This window comes from Perca flavescens, chromosome 22, assembly GCF_004354835.1.
Source record: "Perca flavescens isolate YP-PL-M2 chromosome 22, PFLA_1.0, whole genome shotgun sequence".
NCBI classification, from domain to species: Eukaryota; Metazoa; Chordata; class Actinopteri; order Perciformes; family Percidae; genus Perca; species Perca flavescens.
In genome coordinates, this window is record NC_041352.1 from 5,965,983 (window position 1) to 5,992,753 (window position 26,771).

General features: G+C 42.0%; 1 protein-coding gene across 2 annotated transcripts; it reads left to right on the forward strand.

The window, feature by feature from the left end:
- The first annotated feature begins 211 nt into the window (after positions 1-211).
- On the forward strand, positions 212-25,695 carry mkxa (mohawk homeobox a). 2 transcript variants are annotated; one of them, XM_028569840.1, is made up of 7 exons: positions 213-297; positions 1,670-1,945; positions 4,850-5,009; positions 8,021-8,174; positions 10,657-11,025; positions 25,263-25,296; positions 25,434-25,695. In XM_028569840.1, the coding sequence occupies exons 2-7, from the start codon at positions 1,770-1,772 to the stop codon at positions 25,639-25,641; spliced, it is 1,101 nt and encodes a 366-aa protein (XP_028425641.1). In that variant the 5' UTR covers positions 213-297; positions 1,670-1,769; the 3' UTR covers positions 25,642-25,695. The 2 variants fall into 2 exon arrangements, with proteins under 2 accessions (XP_028425643.1, XP_028425641.1); XM_028569842.1 differs by lacking the exon at positions 1,670-1,945 and having other exon boundaries at positions 212-297.
- Positions 25,696-26,771: the final 1,076 nt, after the last annotated feature.

Consider the following 26,771-nt stretch of genomic DNA (forward strand, 5'->3'; position numbering starts at 1 on the left):
CAGCGTGATGCCTCCCTCCCTCTCTTTCCCTCTGCTGGCCCCGGCCCCAGAACCGGCGTAAACCATCAACAGTATGTTCGCAGGCTCGGGCTGTGTACTAGGAAACATGAGCAGGGTGAGATATTCAGAGTCCCGGGCGGCGCGGCGCAGGCCGCTGGATAAAGCGGAGGAGGAGACGGCGCTCTGTGTGGATTGAGCTCAGGATCTCAGGACGGGAACATGTGAGCAGGGAATGGGCGACTGGAAACAGGATTATTGTTCTACACAGCAGAGACACGCAGGAGGGGCCCGGGACAGGTAGGCTAACTGACCGAGACACACTGACACACCGGTGGCTGTTTTAGGTAGCCCAAATGGGCCGATAGGCTCAGCTTTGAAATGGTACTCAGGTTATTGAACCAGGGATGTAACGTTAGTGAAGGATAAACGCACCTAAAGCCAGTTTACCCAACTTTGAATGGACAGTACTGCTCTTTATTCTGACATTATTCTCACGACTTTAGGTCTTATAAACGACTACATATAATATAGATATGGATTCTAAATCCACTTCCTGTGCGATGTTTTTTTGTTTATTTCATCACTGCATGGTTCTGGAGGCTACACATTTGGCAGCAGGGTGCTGATGGCATCACATCACGGTGCGTCTCCCCCCGTGACACATTCAATATTCAACCTGCACAGAAATAAAATCCAAATTGAAAGTGATGAGAAAAACTAAATGTCACATTTTTGGAGCATGGGGACTGTTAAATGATTTGGTTATTAAAAAGGGATAGCACCAACCTAAATAAACCATTCAGGGATTATAGCGACATGGGACAACCGTGCGGAAATATTCAAGATGCTTAAACTAAAATTCTAAAACACTATTTTTTTTAAACTAAAATCACGATAGTTTTTTTTTACAACCTAGACCACCGAGTCCGTTCTGTAGATCTACTGTAGTAAATTATATGTTATCCTCAGTTGTTTGTTAAACAAAAGTGGAAATTGTATTAAAAAGAATTGAGTGGAATTTTCTCACTTGTAAAACTTGAAAAATCAGGGTTGAAGCTGAGTAGGAGAAAAGCCATTCTTGTTAAAAGTAGTTTATTGCTGTGCGGCATTATTAAAATAAAACGATCCATAGTAGTTAGGCTATAATGGACTGTGCAGTCTGCACTGATAATCATTATAAGCACTTTCCACTTGTTTTCTTTGCTCGTTTCCAGGAATAGCCTATCTGTAGCATGAAGTGCACACCTGACTGAGTGCAGTTATTTGGATTATTTAGGCTTCACAGAAATCACTTGCTACGAATTGGAATTGCAGCATGCACATGTTTACAAAGAGCGACCTTAAAAATGACGCATCACAACAGCGCATTTACGCACGGTCCGCCTCAGCTCAAGACCGTCTCCATGGTTCATTCAGTGTATATGAGCAGGCAATAGTGGAAGGTTAGCTAATCACCCACACCACATTGAAGATGTCAAATTGTAATTTATCCGAGAAATGCGTGTTTCCAGGGCAAATATTAAGTGCTTATTTGGAGATACGTGTTGCTGATTTTGAAGGATTTCTTTCCCCGACCAAAGGTCATTATTTAGTTCACGACCACATCACAGTTTGTTAAGTATAGTAGGCTAAAGACTCTTTCTGTAAAATATCCAAACTTGTTCCACAGGAGAGACACGGGCACACTGTGACAAATCCGAGGAGTTTTTTTTTTTTTTTTCCTTTTTAATTTTTGCGCGTCAGAGAAATCGGGGGAATATCTGGCCAAAATGAACACCATCGTGTTTAACAAGCTGAGCAGCCAGGTCCTGTTTGAGGAGAAGGCGAAAGAGGTGGAAATGAGCAGCAGAAATTATCTAGAAGTCATCGACGGGCAACATGCAGACCTCCTCTCCAGCAACCAGACCATCAGAGACAACCAGGCCATCAGACACCGGCGGAGCGGGTATGTTAACGCTGCTGGTCAGCATGTGTGGCTTTTTTTTTAACATGTGGATTAACTGGAGTCCGGGATTACTGATGAGGAATACCTCTATTTCACGGTCATTTCACTCAGCATAAATTAGCACACCGAGAGAGTGAACAACAATGGTTTTGTTATCAGAGCTCTGTGGTTATCTCTCCAACTTGTGCGCATAATTAAGACAGGATATGAAATATCAAGCTCAGATCGGGCGTCAAATTCCTATATAATTAAATTGGTGGTCTATGTATATGCATGAGCCACCTTGAGTTATAAAAGATAACTATTAATGTAATTTCGGATTGATAAAGTCGTTTCTGCAGATGTGCTTGAATTACGCATTTATACGTACAAAAATCTGAAATTTACGCGCGGATTAAATAGCCACAAGGAAGGTCAAAAACTGTAACTACTTAGGCTTTACATATCAAGACAAACACAAACGTGATCATCCAGTCTGACTTTTTTTTTCATGTGGCCTTAATGCAACAGGATCTGATGGCTCAGGTAATTCATATTTACCGTTTCCCAATCTGGTCCTTATTTAGGTGCTGGTGTTCACAGCTAATCTTAAAATGAATAATTTAGGTCAGCCGTTTGGTAGCTTTCTTGTAGAGGTCTCCATCTGTTTCCAATTATTAAATTCACCATTCAACTCTCTGTGTGGTCTAGTCAATCACATAGAGGCCAAGTGTTTTTTTTTTCCGAACATATATATTTTGTTAATGTTACCTATCTGGGAGCAGGTGTAAGAAAACATCATGTAATTCCATTATTATTGTTATGTATTATTTGTATGCCTAGAGAGAGAGAGAGAGAGAAAGAGAAAGAGAGAGAGAGAGAGAGAGAACACAGAGGGATAGCAGGGACCTTCAGATTAACTTCAGAGTAACTTTCAATAATAAAAAATAATAGGAGTCAATGAACTTGTGTGACCGTACGGTGTCACCTCAAGGATAGCATCGGTTCGAGGGAAGAACATTACATTATTAAACAGAGGTGTGTGCTTGTGTTTGAGTGTTTAAACCAAATTTCAGAACACAGAGGAAAATGTCCTTTTGGATGTTCATACTGATCTAGATTACAAGGAAAATATTTGTAGAACATCAACCTCAGGCAGACTTGAGGTTGGACTAAAATATGTTACATCTGCAGTCAGTGGAGCTTTTTGGTGAGATAAAGAGGGAAGCGGCGCACAGCACCATACTGACATCTACAGGTTCCTAAAACCTGGAACGAAGGTGAGGCTGAATCCTTCACAGACCAGAAAACCAACAGCCGGCTGTTGACGGAGCACAATGTTGTTGTTTGTTTCATTGCAACGTGGTTTGTGGGACACGCAATGAAAATAAACTGCAAGTGGCTGTGTATTTCTCTCTCTCTCTCTCGCTGCATCTGTCTGCTTCAGTCTCTCTCTCTCTCTCTCTCTTTCTCTCTCTCTCTCTCTCTCTCTCTCTGTCTCTCTCTTGCTTTGTGTCTCTCTTGCTTTGTGTCTCTCTCTTTTAATCCAACCTCTCTTATCTTAATTGCAGTGCTTTGGGTGAGAAAATTGCATACTGTATAGAGTGTTCACTTTATGTGCCATGACAAACCAATTCAGACAACATGCCGGTCCACCCAGGACTCCAATTGCAGCTGCACAACATCGTTTGGTTCACTTCAATAAACACCATAATTGTGTTTCTCCTTTAGGGCTTTAAACCAGATTTTAACTTTAATTTGTGAAATGAAAAAGAATACATGTGCTAGACACAAATGTACAAACAGTGCAGGTTTAGATAAAAAAAAAAAAAAAAAAATCCATATAGTGCTATAATTCACATGGACTAGGGCTGAACGATTAGTCGTTTTCAAATCGAGTCGAGATTTGAAAGAATGCGATTAGCTAATCGTGACGACTGCGATAAATCAAATTTAGTCAAATATTTAGTTGAGTGGATTTTTTCATTTGTTTTTTATTACTTTATTTAACATAATCCTAGAAGGTGCAATATGTAGATGCTGCTATTGAAATGAGGCATATCAGACATTTCAGTTTACAGGAAAGTAGATATTTTTTATTGGAATAGTTTTTTTTTATCACTATAACTATAGCTTTTGTGCTAAATGTTCTGTGTTTGACTTTTCAATGTTCCATGCTTATTAAATGAAAACATCTATTGCTGGCAATTCATATCTATGTTCTCATCCTTGCATAAGAACATAGAGCTGTTTTAGTGTCTCCTGTTATAATGCTCCATGGCTGATGATGTTGTATCTGTTACACAGTGAATATTGAACTTTAGCTAAACTTTTATTTTTAAATCACATATCGAAGCGTAATCTCAATATCTGGCAGAACAATTGCAATTCGGTTTATTCCCCCAAATCTTTCAGCCCTAACATGGACTATAAGTTATATAATATCTTGTAATAGGTTTGAATTCTATGTACAGTGTGGGATCTGGCTATTATTCTACCTGCTTCTCCTGTTATGCCCTGCTACACCCTGCTACGTCCTGCTACACCCTGCTACACTCTGCAGTGCCCTGCTACGCCATGAACTACTACAACTACTATTTCTAGTCATAGTTCCTTTATCTTTATTGTGACTATTATTGCTGCTGTTCATCACACCCCCAACCGGCACCGTCAGACACCGCCTACCAAGAGCCTGGGTCTGTCCCAGGTTTCTCCCTAAAAGGGAGTTTTCCTCACCACCCGAGGTTTCATCCTGAGAGGGAGTTTTTCCTCGCCACTGTCACACTAAATGCTTGAATCACTGGAATTGTTGGGTCTTTGTTAATTATAGGTGTGGTCTAGACCTACTCTATCTGTAAAGTGTCTTGAGATAACTCTTTGTTATAATTTGATACTATAAATAAAATTGAATTGAATTCTCCGCAGGGGTCGGCCCAGTGGCGGTAAAGTGCGGCACAAGCGCCAGGCCCTGCAGGACATGGCGAGACCGCTCAAGCAGTGGCTCTACAAGCACCGAGACAACCCCTACCCCACCAAGACGGAGAAGATCCTGCTGGCCCTCGGCTCGCAAATGACCCTGGTCCAGGTGAGTGCTATCTGGTCTTCATCACTTGCTGGTCAGGTGATAAAGAAAGAGAATGGTGAGGTATTTCTGAATATTCATGTGGCCATGAGTGTGATCAGTGAGGAAAAAAGTAAAAATTAGATTTTTGTGGTTGAGTTTCTGTCTAATCAGGTCTTAAAGCTGTTTTTTGACTTAAATTTGTAATAAGAAGACTGTGAATAGAAAGTGTTTTTGCATCTTGAGCTGATTATTTTACAGCTCTCGTGCAGTCGTGGTACTTTAGCAATTCTGTTCATTGTTTTTTTATTTCACTCAAAGGTGAATAAACATTTTTTGGAGTTTGACATATGACCCCTCTATTTGATCACTCTCGTCATATGGCCAACAAGTGATTTTAGTTTATTATACTGTACTATACTACTTATACTATTTTTTAGAGGTACGAACAAGTAAAACAATTCAGAATTTGAGATGAAAATTAAAAAAAATCTTTATGCAGCAGAAACATATTAAATTCTTTCTTCTCCTTCGGTTTGTCTCTTAAATCCTCATATTTATCTTAAGTCCCCTTGATGGCCCCGACCCACAGGTTGAGTATCACTAATCTACTATAGGTGTAAATAAATGCAGTATAAATACAGGTTTCTTATACTTACTATTGCAACCTCTACTGATAATACAAGACTACAGTGGACAACTTGACTGTAGCGGCTGACAAACTGACCGCCGAGAGGAAAACCCAGTGGGGAATAGGAGTGTGTTTTGTGTCTGGCACTTGCGGCTGTGTGTGTACAGTATCATCTGGCTGACAAGGTCACTGATACGGCCTCAGAAAAGTCTGCGGCGGCTTTTTTGGGCCGCCGGCCACTATGCTTAATCTGGTTCTCATTTTGGGAGCCTGATGGAGCTGTTTGTTTTGGTGAGGGCGAGCAGAGTGCAGAGGAATGCTTTTTATTGGACACCGGGATGCTGTGCTGCGAACACACACACACACACTCAAAACCCTCACACACGCACACGTTTAAGCTGACACCCAAATACCAGCAGCAGCAGCAGCAGCGTCAAAGGTCAGTGGATGAGCATGATGACAGGCAGGTATATTTTTTTTTCATCAAATTGTCCACCATGAAGGAGATTCTTCTTCTTCTGCCAGTACATGTGTTTTAAAAAAGAAAAAAACAACTTTTAAAGTTATTTTTATTGTCCTTTTATTCTCTATTGATACAGTTTGTTTTAGTCGACTAATTGAATATTATTCAATTGATCAATCAAACTTTATTTATAGAGCAAAACCAAAGTTGACCAAAGTGCTGTACAGAAGAATAAATAAAAGTACATAACTCACACAGGCGTAAAATACAAAAAACAACAAATTAAAAGACATAAAACATGAGAAGACCGCCATACAATAAAACAATAAAATCAATAAAAATCAATATGTCAATGTCAGGAGTCGAAGGCCAAGGAGAAGAGGTGGGTTTTAAGAAGAGATTTAAAAACAGACAGTGAAGAGGCCTGTCGTATCGTTCCACAGTTTAGGTTCAGTCATTTTACATAGTAAAATGTCTAACATTCTGTTTCTAGTTTCTCAAATGTAGTGTAGAGTATTAGAATAAGCAAATGTAATGGAATATCTCTTGGTTATGGACTAATGATCAGACATTTCAAGACATTACCTTGAGTTCTGGCAACGTGCTGGATGTTTTTCACAACTTTGTGACATTTTATAGACTAAACAATAATAGATTATTCAACAGAATAATCAACACATGATTAAATATGAAAAAAATTGTCAGTTGCAGCCCAAGGTGGCGTTCTTTCTTTGCCTATCCATTCACGGAGCCCAAGAACTACCCAGTTCTTCCACTGTTGATTCCAAACAAACCAGCGCTGCCAGTAATGTAGAACGCATCACTTCCTGTGCTTTTTTTCCCCTGGAAACACACACCTGGCACCAGGTGTTTAAAGCAACTAAATCTGTCATGTTTTAGCAAAACAGCTTATTTTTTTCCCCCATCTAGACGTTGTAAATTATTTTTTTTTAAGTTTGTGCTAATATGTTGGTGCCATCTCTCCATCACCGTTGAAATCCCTCGGCGTGCCTGCATGCCGTCTCCTCTACAGTACATAAAGTACAGACAGGCCACGGGTGAAAGAGAGAAAGTTTGGCTGCCGCGTCCCCCCCCCCCATTTTTTTTTATCTCTCTGGGTGTCATCTGAGCAGGCGTGCCATCCTTTCTCTCTTCTCGCACCCCATTGGCAGCCATCTTGCCTCCAGTCCTCATTAGTGAGCCGTCCCACGCCTTGCCTCGTCTCGTCTCACCTCGCTTCCCCTCCGGCCAAGCCACAAGTACTAGATGCCGCCTGGAGTGCCACAGCGCTGGGCTCGAGACAAAGGGATGTGGGATGGTCTTAGTTAACAAGAAACACGATACTGGAAGAGGGGATCAAAAAAATAAGTACTCTAGCATAAGGCCCCTGTCCCAGCCCCTTCATAAGCCGCTTGAAGTCTATTGAGCATGAAAAGTTATTCTAGTATAACATCTAATGGTCTCTCCTCCCAGTGAAAGGAAGAGCGCCGGCTCAAGTGTCTTTTTTATTGCATCTTGAGGACAGTGTTGGAAAAAATGTATTATTGGAGGGAGGCTGTGCGAGTCCAGAATAAGCACGGGGGACGTACATCTCGGTCGGAACATTAGTTAATGAAACGTTGCGTTCCGTGGCTGTTCGGCATTTGGAGGGTGTTAAATGTTTCTATATGGCATTGATACAGAAAAGATGCATGCTGGGGTGTCTCTCTGGAGCGTCTGGGATGTTTCTCAAAGCTGTTTCAGAGCTGCTCTGCAACCTGACTCTGGTTCTGTCTTTTGCCTTGGCCTCTCTTGGTTTTTCTCAATGAGACTGATGGCAGGCAGAGAGCAGACCTTTTCATAGTCAAGTCTTTGTTTTGCCATGAATGCGGAGGTGTTTGGAATAACATATGTTTCAATTTGCTGTGTCTTCCCACTTCCTTCTATTTCTCTTTCTCTCAGGTCTCCAACTGGTTTGCCAATGCCAGGAGGCGACTGAAGAACACGGTGAGGCAGCCAGACCTGAGCTGGGCGCTCAGGATCAAGCTCTACAACAAATATGTCCAGGGCAACGCGGAGAGGCTGAGCGTCAGCAGCGAGGACAGCTGCTCAGACGGTACGGCTCGACTGCACCTTAGCAGCAACTCCTTCTCTCTTCCAAGTTCCATTCCAAGTTAAAAGAGGCTACTCAAAATTCATTATTTATTCATTATTAATACATATTATCTTTATCTGTTATCTTCTTTTAGGCACAACAGCAGCGTTAGTTATCCCATTTTTCTCTGTGACCCTTGACCTCTTTAGTTGTCGTTGCCTAATGAGGGCCGAGGAAGTTTGGGGTTCTACGGTTCTCTTCTATCGAAACTTGCTCTAGATGAAAGCCAAAGCTACATTAATGTCCTTCAATTCACATCTGAATATGAATCATTTAATTAGTTTGATTAGCAGGATTTAATATAGCTATTCCTTTTATAAGCACTATATAATACTATTATAAGCTCTTTGTACAGAGTGACCAAGATATACTCCTTACATCATACTTGTATTGCCCCCCGAAATTCAAATCTAGCATTATTACATGAAAAGAAGCCAAAGGCCAGGCCATCTGCCTCTGTGCACAACTTAAAGTAGGCTGATGCTATGCAGAGCCATGTTCTGGGTGTATATAAATGGCGAGTGTGTGACCCAGCCGAGAGACACTGAGGCCGGCGGGCGGCGACACGCTGTCATTAGGACACCCCGCTGAGCCAACCTCTGTCTCCCAGCCTGCAATCTGTGTCAGCCGTGTATTTACAGCAACTACCTTCTTCTACTCACTGTCAGCACTGAAAACATGGTCAGGAAACAAAATAAAAATATAAAACATACATACTCACGCAGTGAGAGAATGAAGAGAGAGGAAGAGCGCTGTGGTGTCAGTAATCTCTAATTAAATTTTTTGGAGACGGAGAGGCCAAACGTGCGGCTAAAAGAGGAATGCGTGCATGGTGTTTGCATTGTGTCCGCCACAGGCCACTGTACCACCGGAGGCTTTGTATATCTCCCTGACTCTTCTCCCTGTGACATTATGGTTATGAAGCTACCCGCAGCCTGCTCTCACTTCTGACCCCATGCGCTAAAAAGCCATCCATTATGTTTTTAAGCTTATGCTTTTGTTCCAGAGGCTATTTATGGGGCCAGACCTGACCCCTCTGACTCGGCATAAATTCCTCTCACTGTCCTGAAATGGTACAGCTTGTTTTGGATCTGGAGAGGACACACTGTCAAGGAGGCGTTTTAACAGGAAGTTTTATTGGAAAAGGTGGCAGACCTAGAGTTTAAAGGACACTATTATGGGATTATAATGATTAGATTTAGTATCGCTTGTGTGGTTTCAGAGGAGATGCTGAGGCACTTGCTGTACTTACCTCAGACTGCACAAGGGAATGAGAGCAAGTATGCTACCTCCATGTGTTTCTGATATGTGGGAGCTATAATTTTAGACTGAATCAAAAGTCCAACCAGCCCAAATTACAAAATTACATTCTTGGCAGGGACAGTATCTTGAGTGAACTTCTCCCTGATTTCCCTCCTGCCAGAGGATATCTGGTTTTTCAGTATGGTGTTTTATCTCTCTCCCCCACCCCCCTGTTTCTTTCATCAGGTAGAGACCTTTGCTTTAATTCAATCTCTATGGCCCTGCGGCCTGGAAATTATTTATTTCTGCAGGGAAATAGAGGGGGCAATGTGGTCTTGATGGAGAGGAAATAGGCTACCATCCGTTACGCTTTGGTAATGCGTCCTAAATCTCGGCTGGGCTTTCTGCTCTTGAGGCGATGCCAACAGTAGGGCAGGAGCGCCAGGTTGAAATCTCCCTGCCCTGGTATTTAGATTCAAGATTAGCTCAAAATAACTAGACTGTGAGTCAGTGGGGATGAACATGCTGAAGTTGGTTAGATTTAAACTACAGAATTTTCTTAAGATAATGCGTGTGATTGCTATGTGCTCAGATGCTGAGAAAACTGATTAACCTTAATGTATTGACAGTTTGCAATACATCATTTAATTATATATAATAATATATAAAACTATATATTGCAATACAATGGCACTGAATGGGCCTCCATTGGCTTTAAATCATTACATAACTAATAAACTGTACATGTCATCATTATGAGATCATGTACAGTTAATCCGCATGTTATAATCAACATTTTAAAACTTGAATGGAGTTTGTACTGTATACAGGTGCTGAGATATAACTACAATGGATGTCTATCGAGACTGCTTTTAACTATTAAGACATTAGTTTTATAATCAATAGGAAAAAGCATCCACCCATCTACAAAGAATTACACATGATTTGACATATATTTACAAATCAAATGTGTCTTGTTTTCCAGGAATAGCTCATTACATCTAATGCCATAAAATGTTGATAGGCTTTTGGGATCCAGGTGAGAAAAAAAGGCACAGAAGGAAAAAGATAGAAAGAAACATGCAAGGCAATATGAGTGTGAATGAGTAAAAATGCTAGGAAAGATGTCCTTTGCTTTTGAAATGTATTTCTGCATTGCATCTTAATTATTTTCTTGTGATTTTCCCACTTGATGGCGTAGACGGGGACAACCCTCAGAGGACACCGAGCGGCCCCGAGGAGCTCAACAAGCCCATGTACCAGAGCGTGATCAAGAAGGAGGGCTCCTCCATGGTGGGCATGGGCATGGGCATGGGCATGGCCATGGGTATGGGAGCAGGACTACGCTCGGCGGCCTCACTTGCTGAGGACTATGTGTCTCCGCCCAAGTACAAGAGCAGCCTGCTGCATCGCTACCTGAACGACTCACTGCGCCACGTCATGGTGGCCAACGCCGTCATGGACGCTCGCAAGAGGAACCACTCCGGCTCCTTCAGCTCCAATGAGTACGACGACGAGCTGCTCTCGCCGTCCTCCTCTGAGGCTGAAGCGAACTTTGTTTATCGGGCTGGTAAGGAGCCACATTTCTTGCATTCTTTCCCTTTAAGAGTCTCCCTTGCACACACGACATCCTGCACTTTTGCTCTTTTTTTGTCCCGTCCATCTGCACATTTTGTTTTAATTCCTGCAGCTGGTCCATTATTTCTGTCTGTCTGCCTCGCTCTATATTACACTGCTGCTGCCTGCTCACACTGTTTTCTTCTACCTTTCTACATTTGATATCGCGTTTGGTGTTGACGAATGTGATTCCTATGACTACTGCCTTTAAAAAAAAAAAGCTGTTCTATTAGATTAGAAGCGAGGCCCGGTGTGTCCAAAACACTCACACGTTCATATATCCACAGCAGAGAAGCCCATGTACTGTCTCTTCACACTCTCACACAAGAACACTGGCTGTCTCTCGCCCACTCCAGCCGAGCAGAGAAGGAATTCCCCCCAGCCTGCTCCTCTGACCAGGCTTTAGTAGGCCAGACACAACAAGGCCATGTGGAACATGCTCACTTTCAGACTACTGTTTGGCATGCCTTTGATCCTGCCATGAGGTCCTGCTGAGAGAGCAGGGGCAAGGCAAATGGGCTGTGTGTTTTTGTGTGTCGGCAGACTGTGTGTGTGTGTGTGTGTGTGTGTGTGTGTGTGATCTGTAAAAGCATACTTTAAAAAAATGTATTTTTGTGAAAATCACCTTTAAAGAAAAGTAATAACAAAAAAAATATTAGGCCACGCAAAACAAAGTGGAATCTCTTGATATAGATCACTTGTCGTTTAAATTATTGCTGTCGATGTTCTTGTCTTCGGGCTCACATTGCTCTCGTCAGAAAAAGTAGTTTTCTGTCATTAATGTTTCTGCCGAATGAAAAACACATTCCAGAGTGAGATGAAGCCAGATGAAGTGTTTCTTTGGTTTTGTCAAAGTGACAGCTTTATTGTCCCTTTTTGCCTGGATGTGTGTTTTTGCACAATAGCATGTTCTGATTCTGGGTTTTGACACCTACTGTAGTTAAATAATCCTTTAAAATATGTCGCTTTACGGTCTTTATTAATAGCCCTTTTATTTTGGGACTCTTTGTTGTAAAGCAGTTAATTTCAAGCTGGACTCAACATTGTGAACTTCAAAATCTATGACAAAAAAAAGATGTGCACTTGCAAAATGTAAGAAATGTAGAGTAGATGTGGACAGCAATACATTAAATGTAATCACTGTAAATCATATATGAATTAAGTGGAATCAACTAATTGTTCATGATTAATTTAATGCAACTATGTTTTACTATTCAACGTAGAATTTTTATTTTAAGACAATTTTAGAACTTCAGTTGAACTTTTGTTACTTTAAATTATGAGTAGAATGAAAGTGTTCACTCAAAAGACCCTTTTTTTATTTGAAGAAAAGAATACATGATGGAAACTTGATATATGTCCTGTTTGTGAACACAGTTACTTGGCGCAGGTTCATATTTCCTCTTTGTTTGACTTTTCAGTAACTTAATTATTCAAGATGAGTTCAGTTAATTCACATTTTCAAGGCAGCAGGGAAACTTGTGTCTTTAAGTCGAACCAGCTAAAAAATGTTTAACAGTGATGTGATGTCACCGATCTTCCCCCCTTACTGTGAACGTAGTGTCAGGACCTTGCAAATCACAGAGCGAGCTCTTTCACAACGCTTCAGCTCGCAACTCGTCTAAGCTGCTAACAATCAAGGTCAGATCTGTCCAAGTTCTTCTTCAGTTGAGAACACTGGGGCTTCGTTCATGCGCGCTTCACAACCAATAGTGATGTTTTCACTTTCTGTTGAGTGTGGGCAGGACCGCGAGGAGGCAGATATGAAAGTGTAGGTGATGGAGTGACGGAGGATGGGGGTTTGTGCAGATTTTTATTGTGTTTCATTTAAAGCTCCTCTTATGGACAAATGTGTTTCATATTATCTGAGCGCCGAAGGGGGGTGGGGGGTGGTATAAAATGCATCAACGGCTGCGACGGTTGCAATCCTCCTGATCGAAGAACTTGAAACCCTGTGACCTGAACGAACATCGGGCTTTTTCACATCGAAACACCTGCTGGGACTCACAGATGGAGAAAGAAAGAAAGAGATGGATAGACCAAGTGAGACTTATAACTCCCTCTACCAAGTTTTAATAAGAGAAATCCCCCCAAAAAAGGATTAATTCACCTGGCTGGCCTGCTGTTTTTAATAGAGAGTAACTATTTTATCTCTATGGTTAATATCATTTCTTGGCGCTGATGTGTCCCTCTTGGATTTCTTATGCTCTGGCACTTTTACAGAAGCGTTACTTTGTTACATGCAAGCGAAGGCTTTTGAATCCACACATGGAAAGTTCTCCGAGGCGGTGTTGACTCATGGGATCGAACACCTGCAGGGGCCCTCCGATCCAATCGCCCAGTTGAACAAACGAAACGAAAGAAAAGTCGAGAAAATTACATTGTAATTCCACATCTGATCTCGCCGACACAGACCGAGCAAATGAAAGAGGGAGGCAGAGAGAAATAATTTTAAGCTTGGGTTTGCATCATTTCCTCTTGTCGCATTCCTCTTTTACAAATAGTTTAATTGTATTTTAATAAGAGAGAAATGTTTCCCTTAGCAGCAAAGTCCACATAAATCTGTACTTATATCAGTAAAACAGAGAAAAAAAGACAGAATAAATCAGATCAATGACCCGGCTGACATTTTTAGTCAGTACAGAGGAAAAGGATTTGAACTGAAAAGAAAGAGCACAAACGGTGTCTCTTTGCACATTCTTTTGACAAATCCATGCCTGTAAAATGATCGGGATTGGTCAAAGCAAACCATCATTCCATTGGCTAAAAGTCCAGTAATGGGTCAGTTGGCTGTTGTGGCCGCAGCCTGAGCCCACAGTGTTATCTGTGACTACAGAGGGCAGTCAGACGTGGCAGGAGATGGAGAGTGTAGATTTACCCCAGTGGAAAACTACACTTCTGCTGGCTTGAAAGGACTCTCACACACACACACACGCGCACACACACACACGCGCACACACACACGCGCGCACACACACACACACACACACACACACACACACACACACACACACACACACACACACACACACACAGAGTCATGTGCCATTCACAGTCCTCATACAAGCACATACACACACACACACATCCAGTACAAACAGCCACATGCACACACACCTACAGTCTAAAGCCTGTGTGGAATTTCATTGAACACAAGGAGCAGTAGAATTCCATCACACATGCCAGGGGTTTCATGCCAAATTACCCTTTAATGGGATATTAAATGGCAGGAATCTGGTTCAATGTTTTTCTTCTTGCTCCGTACCAGATTTCGCCCCGTCCGACATCATATAGATCATTATACGCCAAATAGCTTCCAACGTTTTTGCGGACGGAGGCTGAGAGATCTCCGTCAGACATTTTACACGAGGTTGACACTGGTACATTTTCTCAGGTTCCTTCCTTTATGGACTCTGGTTACAGCTGAGTACAGTAGTCTGATGGTGAGCGTAGAATGCTTGCCAATTCTTCTATTGATGTGGAAAAGTACTGATAGCTGAAAGCAAGTCAGGGGCCACCAGGAAGTTTCCAATAATTAGATTTTTCTGTGCCTCTTTCAAAAGTGCATCTATTAGATTAAGATAATGAACATTTTTCTGAGTCATGTTAGTGGCTCTGTGATCTAAATGCTATTGTCAGCATTTTAAAATGCTCAGAATGAAAATGCTAATATAGTATCCAACATAAACATGTTCCCCCTACTGGCCCCTTGTATATATTTTTAAAATGTATTAATCATAGGCCTATATACACTGTATTGATTCATCCAGACTACAAACAAAAATCCTATTCTGCATCTACAAATAGAAGTTCAGTTTAGTTGGATTTGTGATTCCTAGTTATTATATAGTATTCTTGTTATATTTTAGGATAAAGGCCAGAGTAAGGCTCTATTTACACTGTTTCAAGGCCATGACACGGCTGCCTTCACTTACTCTTTGTAATCTCCCAATGTCAAGAATGATGTTTGACAATACATCAGTATTGTGTATTTTGGTTGTCAAAGAGCAATACAAACTTTTATAATATGTTTTTTGGTATATATGTTTTAGTTCTTAAATCATGTGACATAGCTTATTTGCCACAATGTTATGAAGAGGAGAAGACATGCTCAAATGCGCAAATATCAGATTTTAGTAAGTAAGCATTTTTCATTTTAACAAAAGCCATTTGATATGTGTGTTTCCTCTTTGTGTTAATATTGTAGTAAGCTGAACGTGCCCCAGCCATGTTAACTGGGCCATTTTACATTTCATTTTGGGGGGTGAGTTAATGCACCAAATTTCATGGCAATCCATCTAATAGTTATAGAGACATTTCACTCAAAACCACAAATGTCAACCTCTTGGTGGTGCTAGACAAAAAGTCACTGGATCACCACAGTTATGATGGTGGTGCCATGCCACTTACCTTGCACGCCAGCTGGATTCTCACGATATTACTAGATCACACGAGAATCTTCACACCACATATCACACAAAAATCTATCTTCAAGTAATTTGTGTCTGAACTACCAGCTCACTGGACCAATCAGCATCCTGTTAGGAGCTACTGGCAGCTACGGGCGAGGTTTAGGTGTGTGTGACTGCCGCAACTGTTCGATCAAGACAACAATGGTAGACGTGATAGACGGATGGTTCATCCAATCACCTGCCAGGTATTTTTTGATAAGGTAATTATTGAAAGTGCCTGCCCTTTCCCAAATGTCATTTTTCAATGACGGCTTCTCATATGATTCTGTGTAATCGACCAACATCTAAGTCAGAGTCACCTTTATTTTATAGCATTATAGTGACTAATTTCTAAGTAACTGTGTGCTGTTCAACACACAGTTTCCTTAGAAATACATTCAATGAAAACAGCAGTGTTTGACGGCAGCAGTTGAGATCCTAAGGGCCTTTTTAGAATTAGGTCGTAGTGAGTGCCAGACAGTTATTGAATCCTGGAGAGTTCATTGGCACTTAAGGAGCTCTGGAGTCATCCAGGTTAATGGAAGAAAAGTAATCGTAATGTGGAAAGAAAAAAAAAAAAAAAAGGTTTCAGTTTCTTGTCTTGAGCTAGACAGGTAGAAAGATGTGATGGTTGTTCACGATAAAAAGAGATTTCTATCATGGCTGTTTCATATTATATACATAACACATAACAAGACACTTAACTGGATTTACTTTACCATTAATGTCTCTCTTGTTTCCTCTCCCAAGAAAAACCCAACTGTCGTTATTTATACAGCAGCGTTGTTGAGGGATGGTGTCTGATTGAGGACTCAAATGTCACGTTCGCTGACCGATGAACGACGGTGTGATTTACTGTAGGCCACAAAGCAACAGGAAAGACAATGCTTGACGCGAGGCCGCTCGGTGACAATGAGCCACTCCCGGACAGTGATGGATGAGGACTCCTCATCTTAGGAATCCAGAGATGTGGATAGACTGGCGACGATTTGCTCTTTCCACAGTTTCATAGGAAAGGCGAAAGGGAAGACAGAAAGAGGAGGGGCTTGGGAATGTTGTTCCAAGACAGCAGCTTTTGCCAAGACTTACTGGGTTCAGGTTGGGCTTTAGGAATGATTGTGAAAGGGATGGGAGGAGGGAGAGGGAGGCACTTGTTCCATCCAGATCTAGAGTTGAGTTTATCCAGCAGTGGCCTGTTAGGAGAATAAAGACAGCATGGTGGCAGTGGCTAAGAGACACAGAGATGGTGGTCGGAAGAAATGAGAGTGTGCATGTGCATAGAGATAGGGAGAAGAGGAAAATCTGTCATAGTGAGGACACTTGACTAGGATTCAGGCTGGGGCGAGGGTAAAGTTCACGTTCATATTTTTCATATTTTATTTATATTTTTGCACTTACCCCTAGTGGTGCCTGGCCATGTAAATCATTTTTTTTTCTCAAATATCCACCTCTGAAACTTCTGTCACTGCAGATTTGAGTATTTTTAAATGTTTATTTGTAATACTCAACAGTAGGGTGTCTCTCCAAAAACAGTGTCCCTGTTACGATGGATTATCCAGAGACCTGTCCGTCAACTTCCTAAATCTTAAATTCAGATGGATTATTCTCAATTATATTGAAAAATCAAAGTCAGTAGTTTTATGTGCAGATTTGCAGATTCATTTTGAACTTAAACCATGAATGAAAAAACGTATGGTAAATGGTTAAATGTATATCTTCCATTTTGTTCAAAGTAAATTGGCTTGAAGGACAAAAAAAGACCGGCATATTTATCATATTTTTTTGCTGCTTGTTACTTTACATTGAAAATGTCATAAAAATGTAGTGAAACGAAAAGTACGTTTTTTTTCAACTGTGTAAGTAGCACCATGAATGAAATTTGACTTATCTATAAGGGTTTTGGGATATTAGGGTGGGGAAGGAAATGTGAGAGGCTGGTAATCTAAACTATCTGAGTGGCAACATATCACTAGGGGTATGTTGAAAAATGTGTTGTTGTGAAAATTATGTAAACTGACCCTTTAAAGCCAGTTTAGAATGACGACTTACAGTATATTGCAGATACTGCACAAAAGGTAAGGATACAATAAGTTAAACCCCAATACATATGTGCACAGATGTTACCACCCTGGTCAATGCATGCTTATGTGTCAAAATAAGAGCGTTATATCACATAATATACTCTTAATTCGTTTTGCACTTTGTCTCCACAATGTGGAGTCCTCAGTGATGTATATCAAGGCTGTAAAGTGATCAGCAGGGTGTGGCTGGTCCAACGGTGGGAAAGACTGGGAGTTGGCAGAGGTGAGGTATAATCCCGGCATTACGCTGTGGTGGAGCTTCATGCGAATGGAAAGGTGGATAGACACACAGAGAGAAAGAGAGAGAGAGAGGAAGAAAAAAAAACAAATGGTAATCCTCTGTCACTGGAAGATGGGATATTGGCCTCCGACCACTAAACAGAGGCTGGGTGCGAGGCAAACAAAAAAAAGACAGCACCAGACTGAGACAGTGTTCATTCTAGCCGTCATCCTGCGGAGAAGTGGTAACAGACAAACATCGGAACAGACACTGTTTATACGCAACTCCCTAACATAGAACTGGAAGAGTGCGAAATAATGAGGCCTCTCAACCTGATCGTTTTTAAATCATCAAGGCTTTTAGGGCACACGCACAATCGGGTCATCATATTCAGAAAACACAGCTGCCTGCTTAGTCAGGGAAACCGTGCCGCGCTGCCCCGGTCTGTATAAAACACAAATTGTTTCCATTTTAAAAGCCGAGCCGCGTCTAGAACAATTGTGTTACCAGCCATTGTGTTACCACGGGATAGAGGAGAGCAGAGGTGTGACATACTTAGTGAGGAGATGGGACACACTCGCACACAGAAATCCCCCAAGAGTGTGAGAGGGCAATTCAACCTACCACTGTGAAGAATTGCAACATAATGATGCAGTGAGTGCCGCGCAAACATATCATTTGGCTTCCAGCTCCCAAAAAAAAGGATATTTTTGGGCACATGAAAACACTTACAAATCCGAATAATGTTTACTTGTGGTTTTCCCTAATGTGTGTGTTTTGTGCGGCGCAAACAACAACCATTCTTCCCAGAGGATGTTACTGGGAAGCTTGTGATGGAATGGCTCGACGGGGGAAGAGTCGGCCCCGTTTTGTCTCTTTTGTACCTGTTGTGTCAAATTAGCGAGGACAGGCTCATCTGTTCATCATCAGCTACGTCTTTACTCCAGAGATGTGTCCCTGTTGTCATGAAGTCAGCATTTGAAGTGTGAGCCCCCTGATCCTCAGATGCTATCACTGTCTCCTTTTCAATCTTTTGTGATGATCATTTTTAAGCGATCATCTGTTGTCACGCCAAATCCTAATTCTGGCTCTCTGCTCGTGATTGGTTCCGTTTGTCCACGACACCCTGGCAGTCCACACGCGTGCACACGCACACACACAGACACACACAGACACACACACACACACACACACACACACACTCGCCATGGCAACGTATTTACTTCTTCGTCGAGACGCTCTTCTTATTTTGGCTGATTTATGGGGGCCCTGATTACACTCTGTTTACTGGCACTCGTAAACACAATGACAACCTGGCAGTGCTTAAACATCTGAAACACTGTTATTATTTCTCCATCTAGCGAGAAGACACAAAGCGTAATCCTCATTGCAGGATCTTGGTTATCTGCCCCGACCGCAGCCACACACACAGACACACACACACACACAAACACACCAGTGTGTCATTTGCCGGGCAGACATGGAAAAAAAAAGCAACACAGAAAAAGAAAGGCAGCGGATGGGAGAGTAATTTGTTGGCAGCGGTTCAGTATCTGTCTGGCTCTGTCGCTGTGTGTATGTTCCATTTAATAGTGTAAGAGCTAATTATTCAATATTTTTAAGTGATGAAAGTGTTGTCAGGGCAAAAGGAGAAGGCATTAAATTCACGCCGTATATGATGTCTTTGGCTAACTGAGTGGAATTGACAGTTTGGTTTTTCGGAGCCTCAGACTCAGACTTCTTCACCACCCACAGAGACCGAAGGAGACAGAGAGAAACTACTAGGAGAGGTAATATGAAAGTAGCATTGGCAGAGCGCATGGCAGTGGAGTGCCAAGGCATCTCTAACTTCATTTACAGACTCCTCTTGAAATATCAATCAATAAAAAGCACAGCTCATTATAGAAATACATAAAAGAAAATAGATCTGGAAGCCCAAAAGCAGTAGGGTGATTGCTTGGTGACTCTGTGGCTTGGGTTGGTGTCAAATCAAAGATAGCATCAACAGACGTTGCCTGAAGCGTTCGTCATTTCCATTTTGGTCAGAACCAAAAACACTTGGCTAAAAGTAAGCAGTCCGTGCAGTCACATGTCTGCACATTCAGTAATTTGAGTGTAACTTTATATCCGGTAAGCGTCATGACATAGGCGTCGCTGGAGGTAAAGTGTGGCTGCAGGATGAAACATTTTTCTGTCCAGTGAAGAGCTATGACTCATCAGACCTCAAAAAATCAAAGGAGCCGCGTCACGACCTGTTCTGTGGTTGTACAGGTCCGTGGCCAGCAGATTGTCCAGTCTGCAACACCACACTGGTTCTCATCAGGTGCTGTAGAGGAAATCGGCTTAGCTCATTTCCTTACTTCAACAATTGAGTTTGGATGTGTGTGTGTGTGTGTGTGTGTGTGTGTGTGTGTGTGTGTGTGTGTGTGTGTGTGTGTGTGTGTGTGTGTTTTTCCAACTATCTTTCTTTCTCCTGTGATGGAATAATCTTCTCATTCCGGTCAAAGCAAACACATTTTACTTTTTTTGATTCCACTTTCTAATCAGTCATCCTTTCTAATTAGTTCCTAGTTATTAGTTACAATAATAGCTGTATTAATTGTCAATACATATTTTACTGATACCTTCTCAGTTATTTAAGTTATTTTTGAGAACAACTTTTTAGTTGCAAGGCTCTCTGCCCGGTGTTTATCCTCCTCAGCGGGATATTTGCTTTCGTCTTTTTAGCTGATCTGGTTGATGACGTTTTTTTCCTATGACTCTTTAAAAAATGAGAAACTTATTATGCTTTTTAAATTAACTAACATGAGTAAATGCAGACTTAATGGTTTAATTAATATTTTTAAGTGCAAACTTTACCATTAATGATTTACCAGCAAAACAGATTTTTTTTCAACCTGGCAACCCAGAAGTTGCATTATAAATAGACTACAGCTGATCCATAAGGCACAATAAATGAGTTATTAACCATTAACACAGTATAGCCATAAGTTACAAACTCTTCATGAAGGGTACCTTATGAGAAACTGGTACCAACTGTTCTTCTTTACATTTTAAATTCCTCTTTAAAGATTTGACAAAATAATCTTAACTCAAGGCCCTCTTACTAGATCTCATGGTCTTCATCAGCACATAGAGCCTGATTTTGGAACTTTGGTCTTCTGAGGGCTGTAGTCGCTCGTACGGTCGCATAGCTCCAGAAAAAAGCTAGTAGGTGGACCTTTGAGTTGAGCTAATCTTGTCAAAGATTACATTAACATTACATGTATTTAGCTGACGCTTTTATCCAAAGCAACTTCAGAGAAGTCCATTGACCAATGTGGGTACAACAACAAAAATGGCACACATGAATCACACAAACTACAGTATCAAAACAAACTTTCACATTCACATTTTGGAATATACGCTTATTTGCTTTCTCGCTGACAGACCGATGCCAGTCTCATATGACAGTGGTACCAATCTTCTCATTTAACTCTCAGACTATTCCTTTAAAATCCTGTCCTTCCTATTATCTGCTCTGTTTTTTTAAACACATTACTCTTTTGTTTTATGGTCATGGGAACATTGTAAAGCCACTGCAGACTTATTTTTGGCAACGTGTGATTTTTGGTGACCTAAGACTTGACGCTTATTCTAAGTCTCTTTGGATAAGACCACCAACTAAAAGCCTAAATGTCATATCAAATGTGTGTGTGTGTTTATTTGTCTGCCTAATTCAGCCCAGCCCTTGGTTGGTGCAACAGGGGCTGCCTTGTTTATTGTTGTATGTTGCTAACAACAGCACCAGATGGTAATGATGATAGTAAACCACTCTCTTCAGTTCGTCGTCTTAACAGGTGTAACCTTATTCCCTTCCTAATGTTCTTGTTTTCTCCCATTTTCACCAAGTTTTGTTAAAACTAGTCCATTTTTTTTCTTTTTTGCCCTCTTTTTGCTCTCCCTCCATTACCCCGCGGTGATGTTAAGTGAGCTAGTATTTTTGGACTTCCAGCATGACGCCAGAAACCATCAAACTTCTTAGCTTTCCCCTTTGGCGGTCCATGAAACCCCACTGTCAGTGGAGCCCAAAGGCAACAGCATGTGGACTGAGTGTTCGGTAGCAAAATAGTAAAGCAAAAAAAAATAAAAAAATTAATTGAGAAAAAAAACAAGAAGGAAAAATGATAAAGTAATAAAAAGTCCTCCATGATTTATTGCCGATTTATTGAGTCTTTGGCATTGGTCTTGTTTTAAAAAATCTGAGTTTTAAATGTTTTAGGCACAGAGCTTTGGAAATAGAGTTTTTGTATGCAGTGGTGCATTTCCAGATCCTGGGGTCCGGGGCTTCCATGGGCAGGGACTGGAGCCTAGTCTAAGGGGAGGTCCTGAGGGTCAGGGTGGCCGCAGAAAACATCGTTTTGTATGTTCTGAAAGGAGCATCTGGACGGTGGCTGCCTCACACCCACTGGAAACACTTAAAGCTGTGGATGGAAAGACTCACACACTGTGCTTCACAGCCCACAGTGACTTCAAAACACACGGAAATACACTGTCTTCTGTCTTCTGCATGTTGTTTGTCTTAGGTGTCACTGCTATTGATCTTTTTGCTGATGTCATAAACCAATCAATATGGTGAGCCCCGCAGCAGTGAAGATTTTGGGGGAACATCATCGACACATGAAAACAGTGTCATTGGTCTGTAATTACAGAGCTGTGATTATGGAGAATGGTATTAATGGTATATTGTTACTCAGGGCCAATCTGCTTCTGAGCTCTGGCAACAATCAAATGATCAGATGCGCAGAGAGAATGCCTTCTGAGCTGGCCTTCAGCTAATTCCACACCATAACGTGTGCCGTCTGCCGCATAGGCCTTTCAGAAAGCAAACAGGAGTATCACTCGCCTCAGAGAAGACATCCACAGACTATCAGATGACCTATAACAGAAGGATGTTCTCTTGTCCAGTTTCATTGACACTGCCTCTGTTCAGACTAAAAAGATAGCCGCGATCAAGACCATCTTCCTGCTTCCTGACCCCGAACTCATGGGCTGCTTGGCCCGAAGCGGTGGTTAGAAAAACCGCAAGTGATCTCACCCCCGGCCCTCAAATCCTCGGACTGCTTCGGGACTCTGACTAGGGGAAGCTTAGGGAATTTTGTTCTGTGAAGCGCCTTGGGCTGTATGCTTGCAGGAAAGGAGCTATATACAGTAAATAAACTTGAGTTCACAGTCTTCAAGTCCTGATCAGTCTTATCTGATATCCACAATTTAGGCTAAAACATCAACAAAATTGAGAGTATGAAAATATAGGAGATAAAGAAGAGATGGATAACATTAAAAGATTTCAAAAACAGCTTTTGGAAATATGGAAGAAGGGAAGAAGTCACTTATTCGTGACATAGCACAGAGTCACTAGTTATATAAACATAGACGGGAAACATTGCATTTGTTTTGGCTGGGCTGCATGAGAATGGTCAGTCTCCGAGTACCTGTATCTGGGGGTATTACAGCAAATCGCTGCAGCAAGGGCTGAACGAGTGGAGGACAGAGAAGGAGGGACCTGAGGAATATCAATCAAGGAAAAGGGACTCGCTGATAAAAGTAAGATAAAGAACGAGGGAAAGGTCAGCAGGGAGTTGTGGCGCACTAAAACCTAAAATCTCATTTTGTGGTTTGTACTTCTGGGTCATCATGTCCTCATCTCCCTCTCACACATGCACGCACATTTCTCTCTTCTTCTGTCTAAGAGTCATCAGCAGGAGGAAAGTGCCGAGAGTGAAGTCCGTTTCTCTCTGTGGAACACACCTGTTAAAGAGCGAACGGGAAAACTACAGGAAATTTCATAATCAGGCCCATATTAGCCCGGGGCCCTGCAAACCCAGTACTAGTCAGTGTGGGTCACGCTACATGGGAAAACTTCAGGAAAACAAGGGAGGAACAGAGTAATGGCGTTGGGAATAATTAGGCGCTTATGACAGCTTGCAAAAGCCTGAACACTGGATCCAGATCTTTGGAAAGTCTATAAAGGGCTTTGGCGAGGTTAGAGGTGACAAAGCGAAACGGTGAAATGTTGTGTGCTTTCTCCGACGCCGGAGGAGTTTGGAGTTTTGGCACTCCGACTCTGTGGCTGTCTGCGACGATGCTAAACCTCAAACACAGTGTCCCTGCGCAACCTTTTCCAGTATAACAATCATGGGAATGAAATGCCAGTGAAAATGAAGGGTGCAGATTTTCATTAGCAGTAGAAAACGCTCAGGAACGCCCTTCGATTGTTGTGTTGCGGTGGCGCAAGGAAGGGCTCGTTAAAGTGGCAGCTCAGGTTTAGACATTTGCTTTACTGGGAAATGTGGCACGGAGGGTGCAAGAGACTGGTTGTCCCTGCTGGGACATCTGGGAGGGTGAAGCAGGACCCAGTTAAGACAAATTCGTTGGTACCTTTGGTGCTACATGGACATTTTAAGAGAATTTGCCTTCTTTTAAATGTTCTTAAGTCGACCAGTCATCTATACCTGGTCACGATTTAGCTTCTTAAAAGCTCACAGGGCCTTAGCTGTTTCTTTAGTTTGCTTAAAGAGAGCGCCTGGAGGCTGCACGGCTAGGAAATCCAGATGCTCTGCTCTCTTTTAATGCCTCATGAAACGCCAAGCCTGTATCATCATATTCACTGCTGGGCAAAACGTAACTAGAGCTAGACCCAAGACAGAAGACAGGTTCAGCGCAAAAAAACTTGCAAATTAACCCCCACACACACACACACACACACACACACACACGCACACACCGCACACACCACACACACACACGAATGTGCACATGGTCTTTCTCTCTGTAGCATGCTGAAGTAAACACACTGGTTGCCCTGAAGAGAAGTTTGGTTTCATTGTTTAATGACTCTACTATTCACCGCTAATGTTTTACATATGAGATAGCAATCGCTCCCATTTGAAGAGAAAAAGAGAGAGCAGACATCCATCTTTCTCTCACTGACTCACTTGCTGCCTTTTCATTCCCACTCAAATCTTTTACGCTCAGTCATTTTCGATCTGATTTCCTCAGACAACTCAATTACGTTGGCCGGGGCCCATTTGTTTTCGAACAAAATATTAGGGAATGGAGTTTATGAGTCATAAGAAACATCTTTCAACTCGATCCTATTAGTCACCTTGTTTCTTGACGGCTTCTTGCAAAATGTCCTTTTTGTCCAGCATCTGAGTAAAGAGAGAAAACAAAGCAACACATGTTTGCACAGGACACGGTGTACACTTACAGTACAGACCTCACACAGAACCATGTACGCGCTCACACACAGACACACACGCACGCATGCACGCACGCACACACACACACACACACACATGCCTCCTGCGCCTGTCCGTTCAGCTAGATTTCAATAAATCCTCATTGACCCCTGAGAACTCTGCAAAGCTAACCTTTTATTTTCTTCTTCTACTTTCAGAAACCACAGACCATGGATCAAGTAAATGTGACAAGTGAGTAGACTTTCTTTTACCTTGCTGCAAGATCACATCCTCTATTTTCATTCATTACAAGCTGAACTTGACCTCTAACTCCCCGCTCTCTGTTTTGTCCTTTCCTGTGCATGTTTGCGTTTTCCTCCAATCATCAGTGGCAGCGGTGGCGTCGGAGCTGCGCAAAAGGAGAGGGTGAAGGGCAAAGACGAGACGTACTGGAGAGAGATCAACGCCGCTATGGCCTTGACCAACTTGGCGCAAGGGAAGGACAGCACCTCTGGTACCACCAGCTGCATCATCCAGAAGTCCTCCCACATAGCAGAGATCAAGACTGTTAAAGTGCCTCTAATGCAGAAATATTAGCCGTGACATCGTCCTCCCATCTCTTTATGCAAACCAGCAAACATTCCTGTTTCAGCAAACTCGCCAGAGTCCAAATAAACTTTGGCAGAACTGTTGTTTGGGGAGGGTGGGGGGGTTGGAGGGTGGGGTTGGGGTTGGTTGTAATTGGTGTCTTAAAAAGTGCGAACGAGGCCATGACCATCATTTTCTTTGCTGGGTTGACAGACAAATGTTGATGAGTTTCACTGCAGTATTTCCTAAAACAAGACACTTTTGTAACGTTAACTTATTTTTGGATGAGTCGGATTTTTTTATTTCCTTTTTTTTATGCTACAAAACATTTGTATTTTGCCAAAAGTGCCTTTGTTATTTAGACAAGTAACTCCACGACTTTTTGGTCAATGCAAAGTACGGATACTGAGGTGCCTCTCACTCTTCGGGATTTGTTTTGTGAATGAAAACCATAACAGCCTGTGCCTTAAGGACTGAATGAGCTCACCATCTGAGGCACTGATGAACTCAAATAGCATTCACACACACACACACACACACACACACACACACACACACACACACACACACACACACACACACACACACACACACACACACACACACAGTCTCTCTCTTAGAAAACACCCAGCAGTAATTCCCTAAAGGTATTGTGCTTATTTTGGCTGGAGTCTTCATTTTGACTGTAAACCGAAGGCTGTTTTGTCTCACTCAGCCTCTTGTTGCCGGCAGCTCAACAATAACTGTTGGATATGTACAGTAGATAAGCTGCCCTAACGTGAGCAGCAGATCTACAAGCAGTCTCCGCCTTGTCCACATGTCGGCCTTGGATTTCATTACCCAGCGAAGGATTCCTTTCTTATCGGGGCTATTAGTTGCTGAAACGTGCCCAAACGCTCAGCTGGACCCGAATGAAGTCACGTTCACCCACGCAGTGACACAGAAGTACGTGGATCTACAGGCATGCTTTAAGGAGAAGTATGCCATATCTGTTCCAACAGAAGTATGCCATGTCCTAAAAGGGATGTTTTTGCTTTGCATTATCGGTGTTTTATGCGCACAGTGTTACCTTTATTTTAATTTTTTTTGTTTGTGCTCAGAACAAGATGGTCTGGAGTGAACGAAAAAAAAAACAGCTC

What these genes read in the sequence shown, in the direction of transcription:
- mkxa (XM_028569840.1), top strand. Translation starts at nt 1,770, where the DNA reads ATGAACACCATCGTGTTTAACAAGCTGAGCAGCCAGGTCCTGTTTGAG. An exon ending in ATCAGACACCGGCGGAGCGG is followed by an intron (nt 1,946 to 4,849) that starts GTATGTTAACGC and finishes AATTCTCCGCAG; the next exon opens with GGGTCGGCCCAGTGGCGGTA. An exon ending in CGCAAATGACCCTGGTCCAG is followed by an intron (nt 5,010 to 8,020) that starts GTGAGTGCTATC and finishes TCTTTCTCTCAG; the next exon opens with GTCTCCAACTGGTTTGCCAA.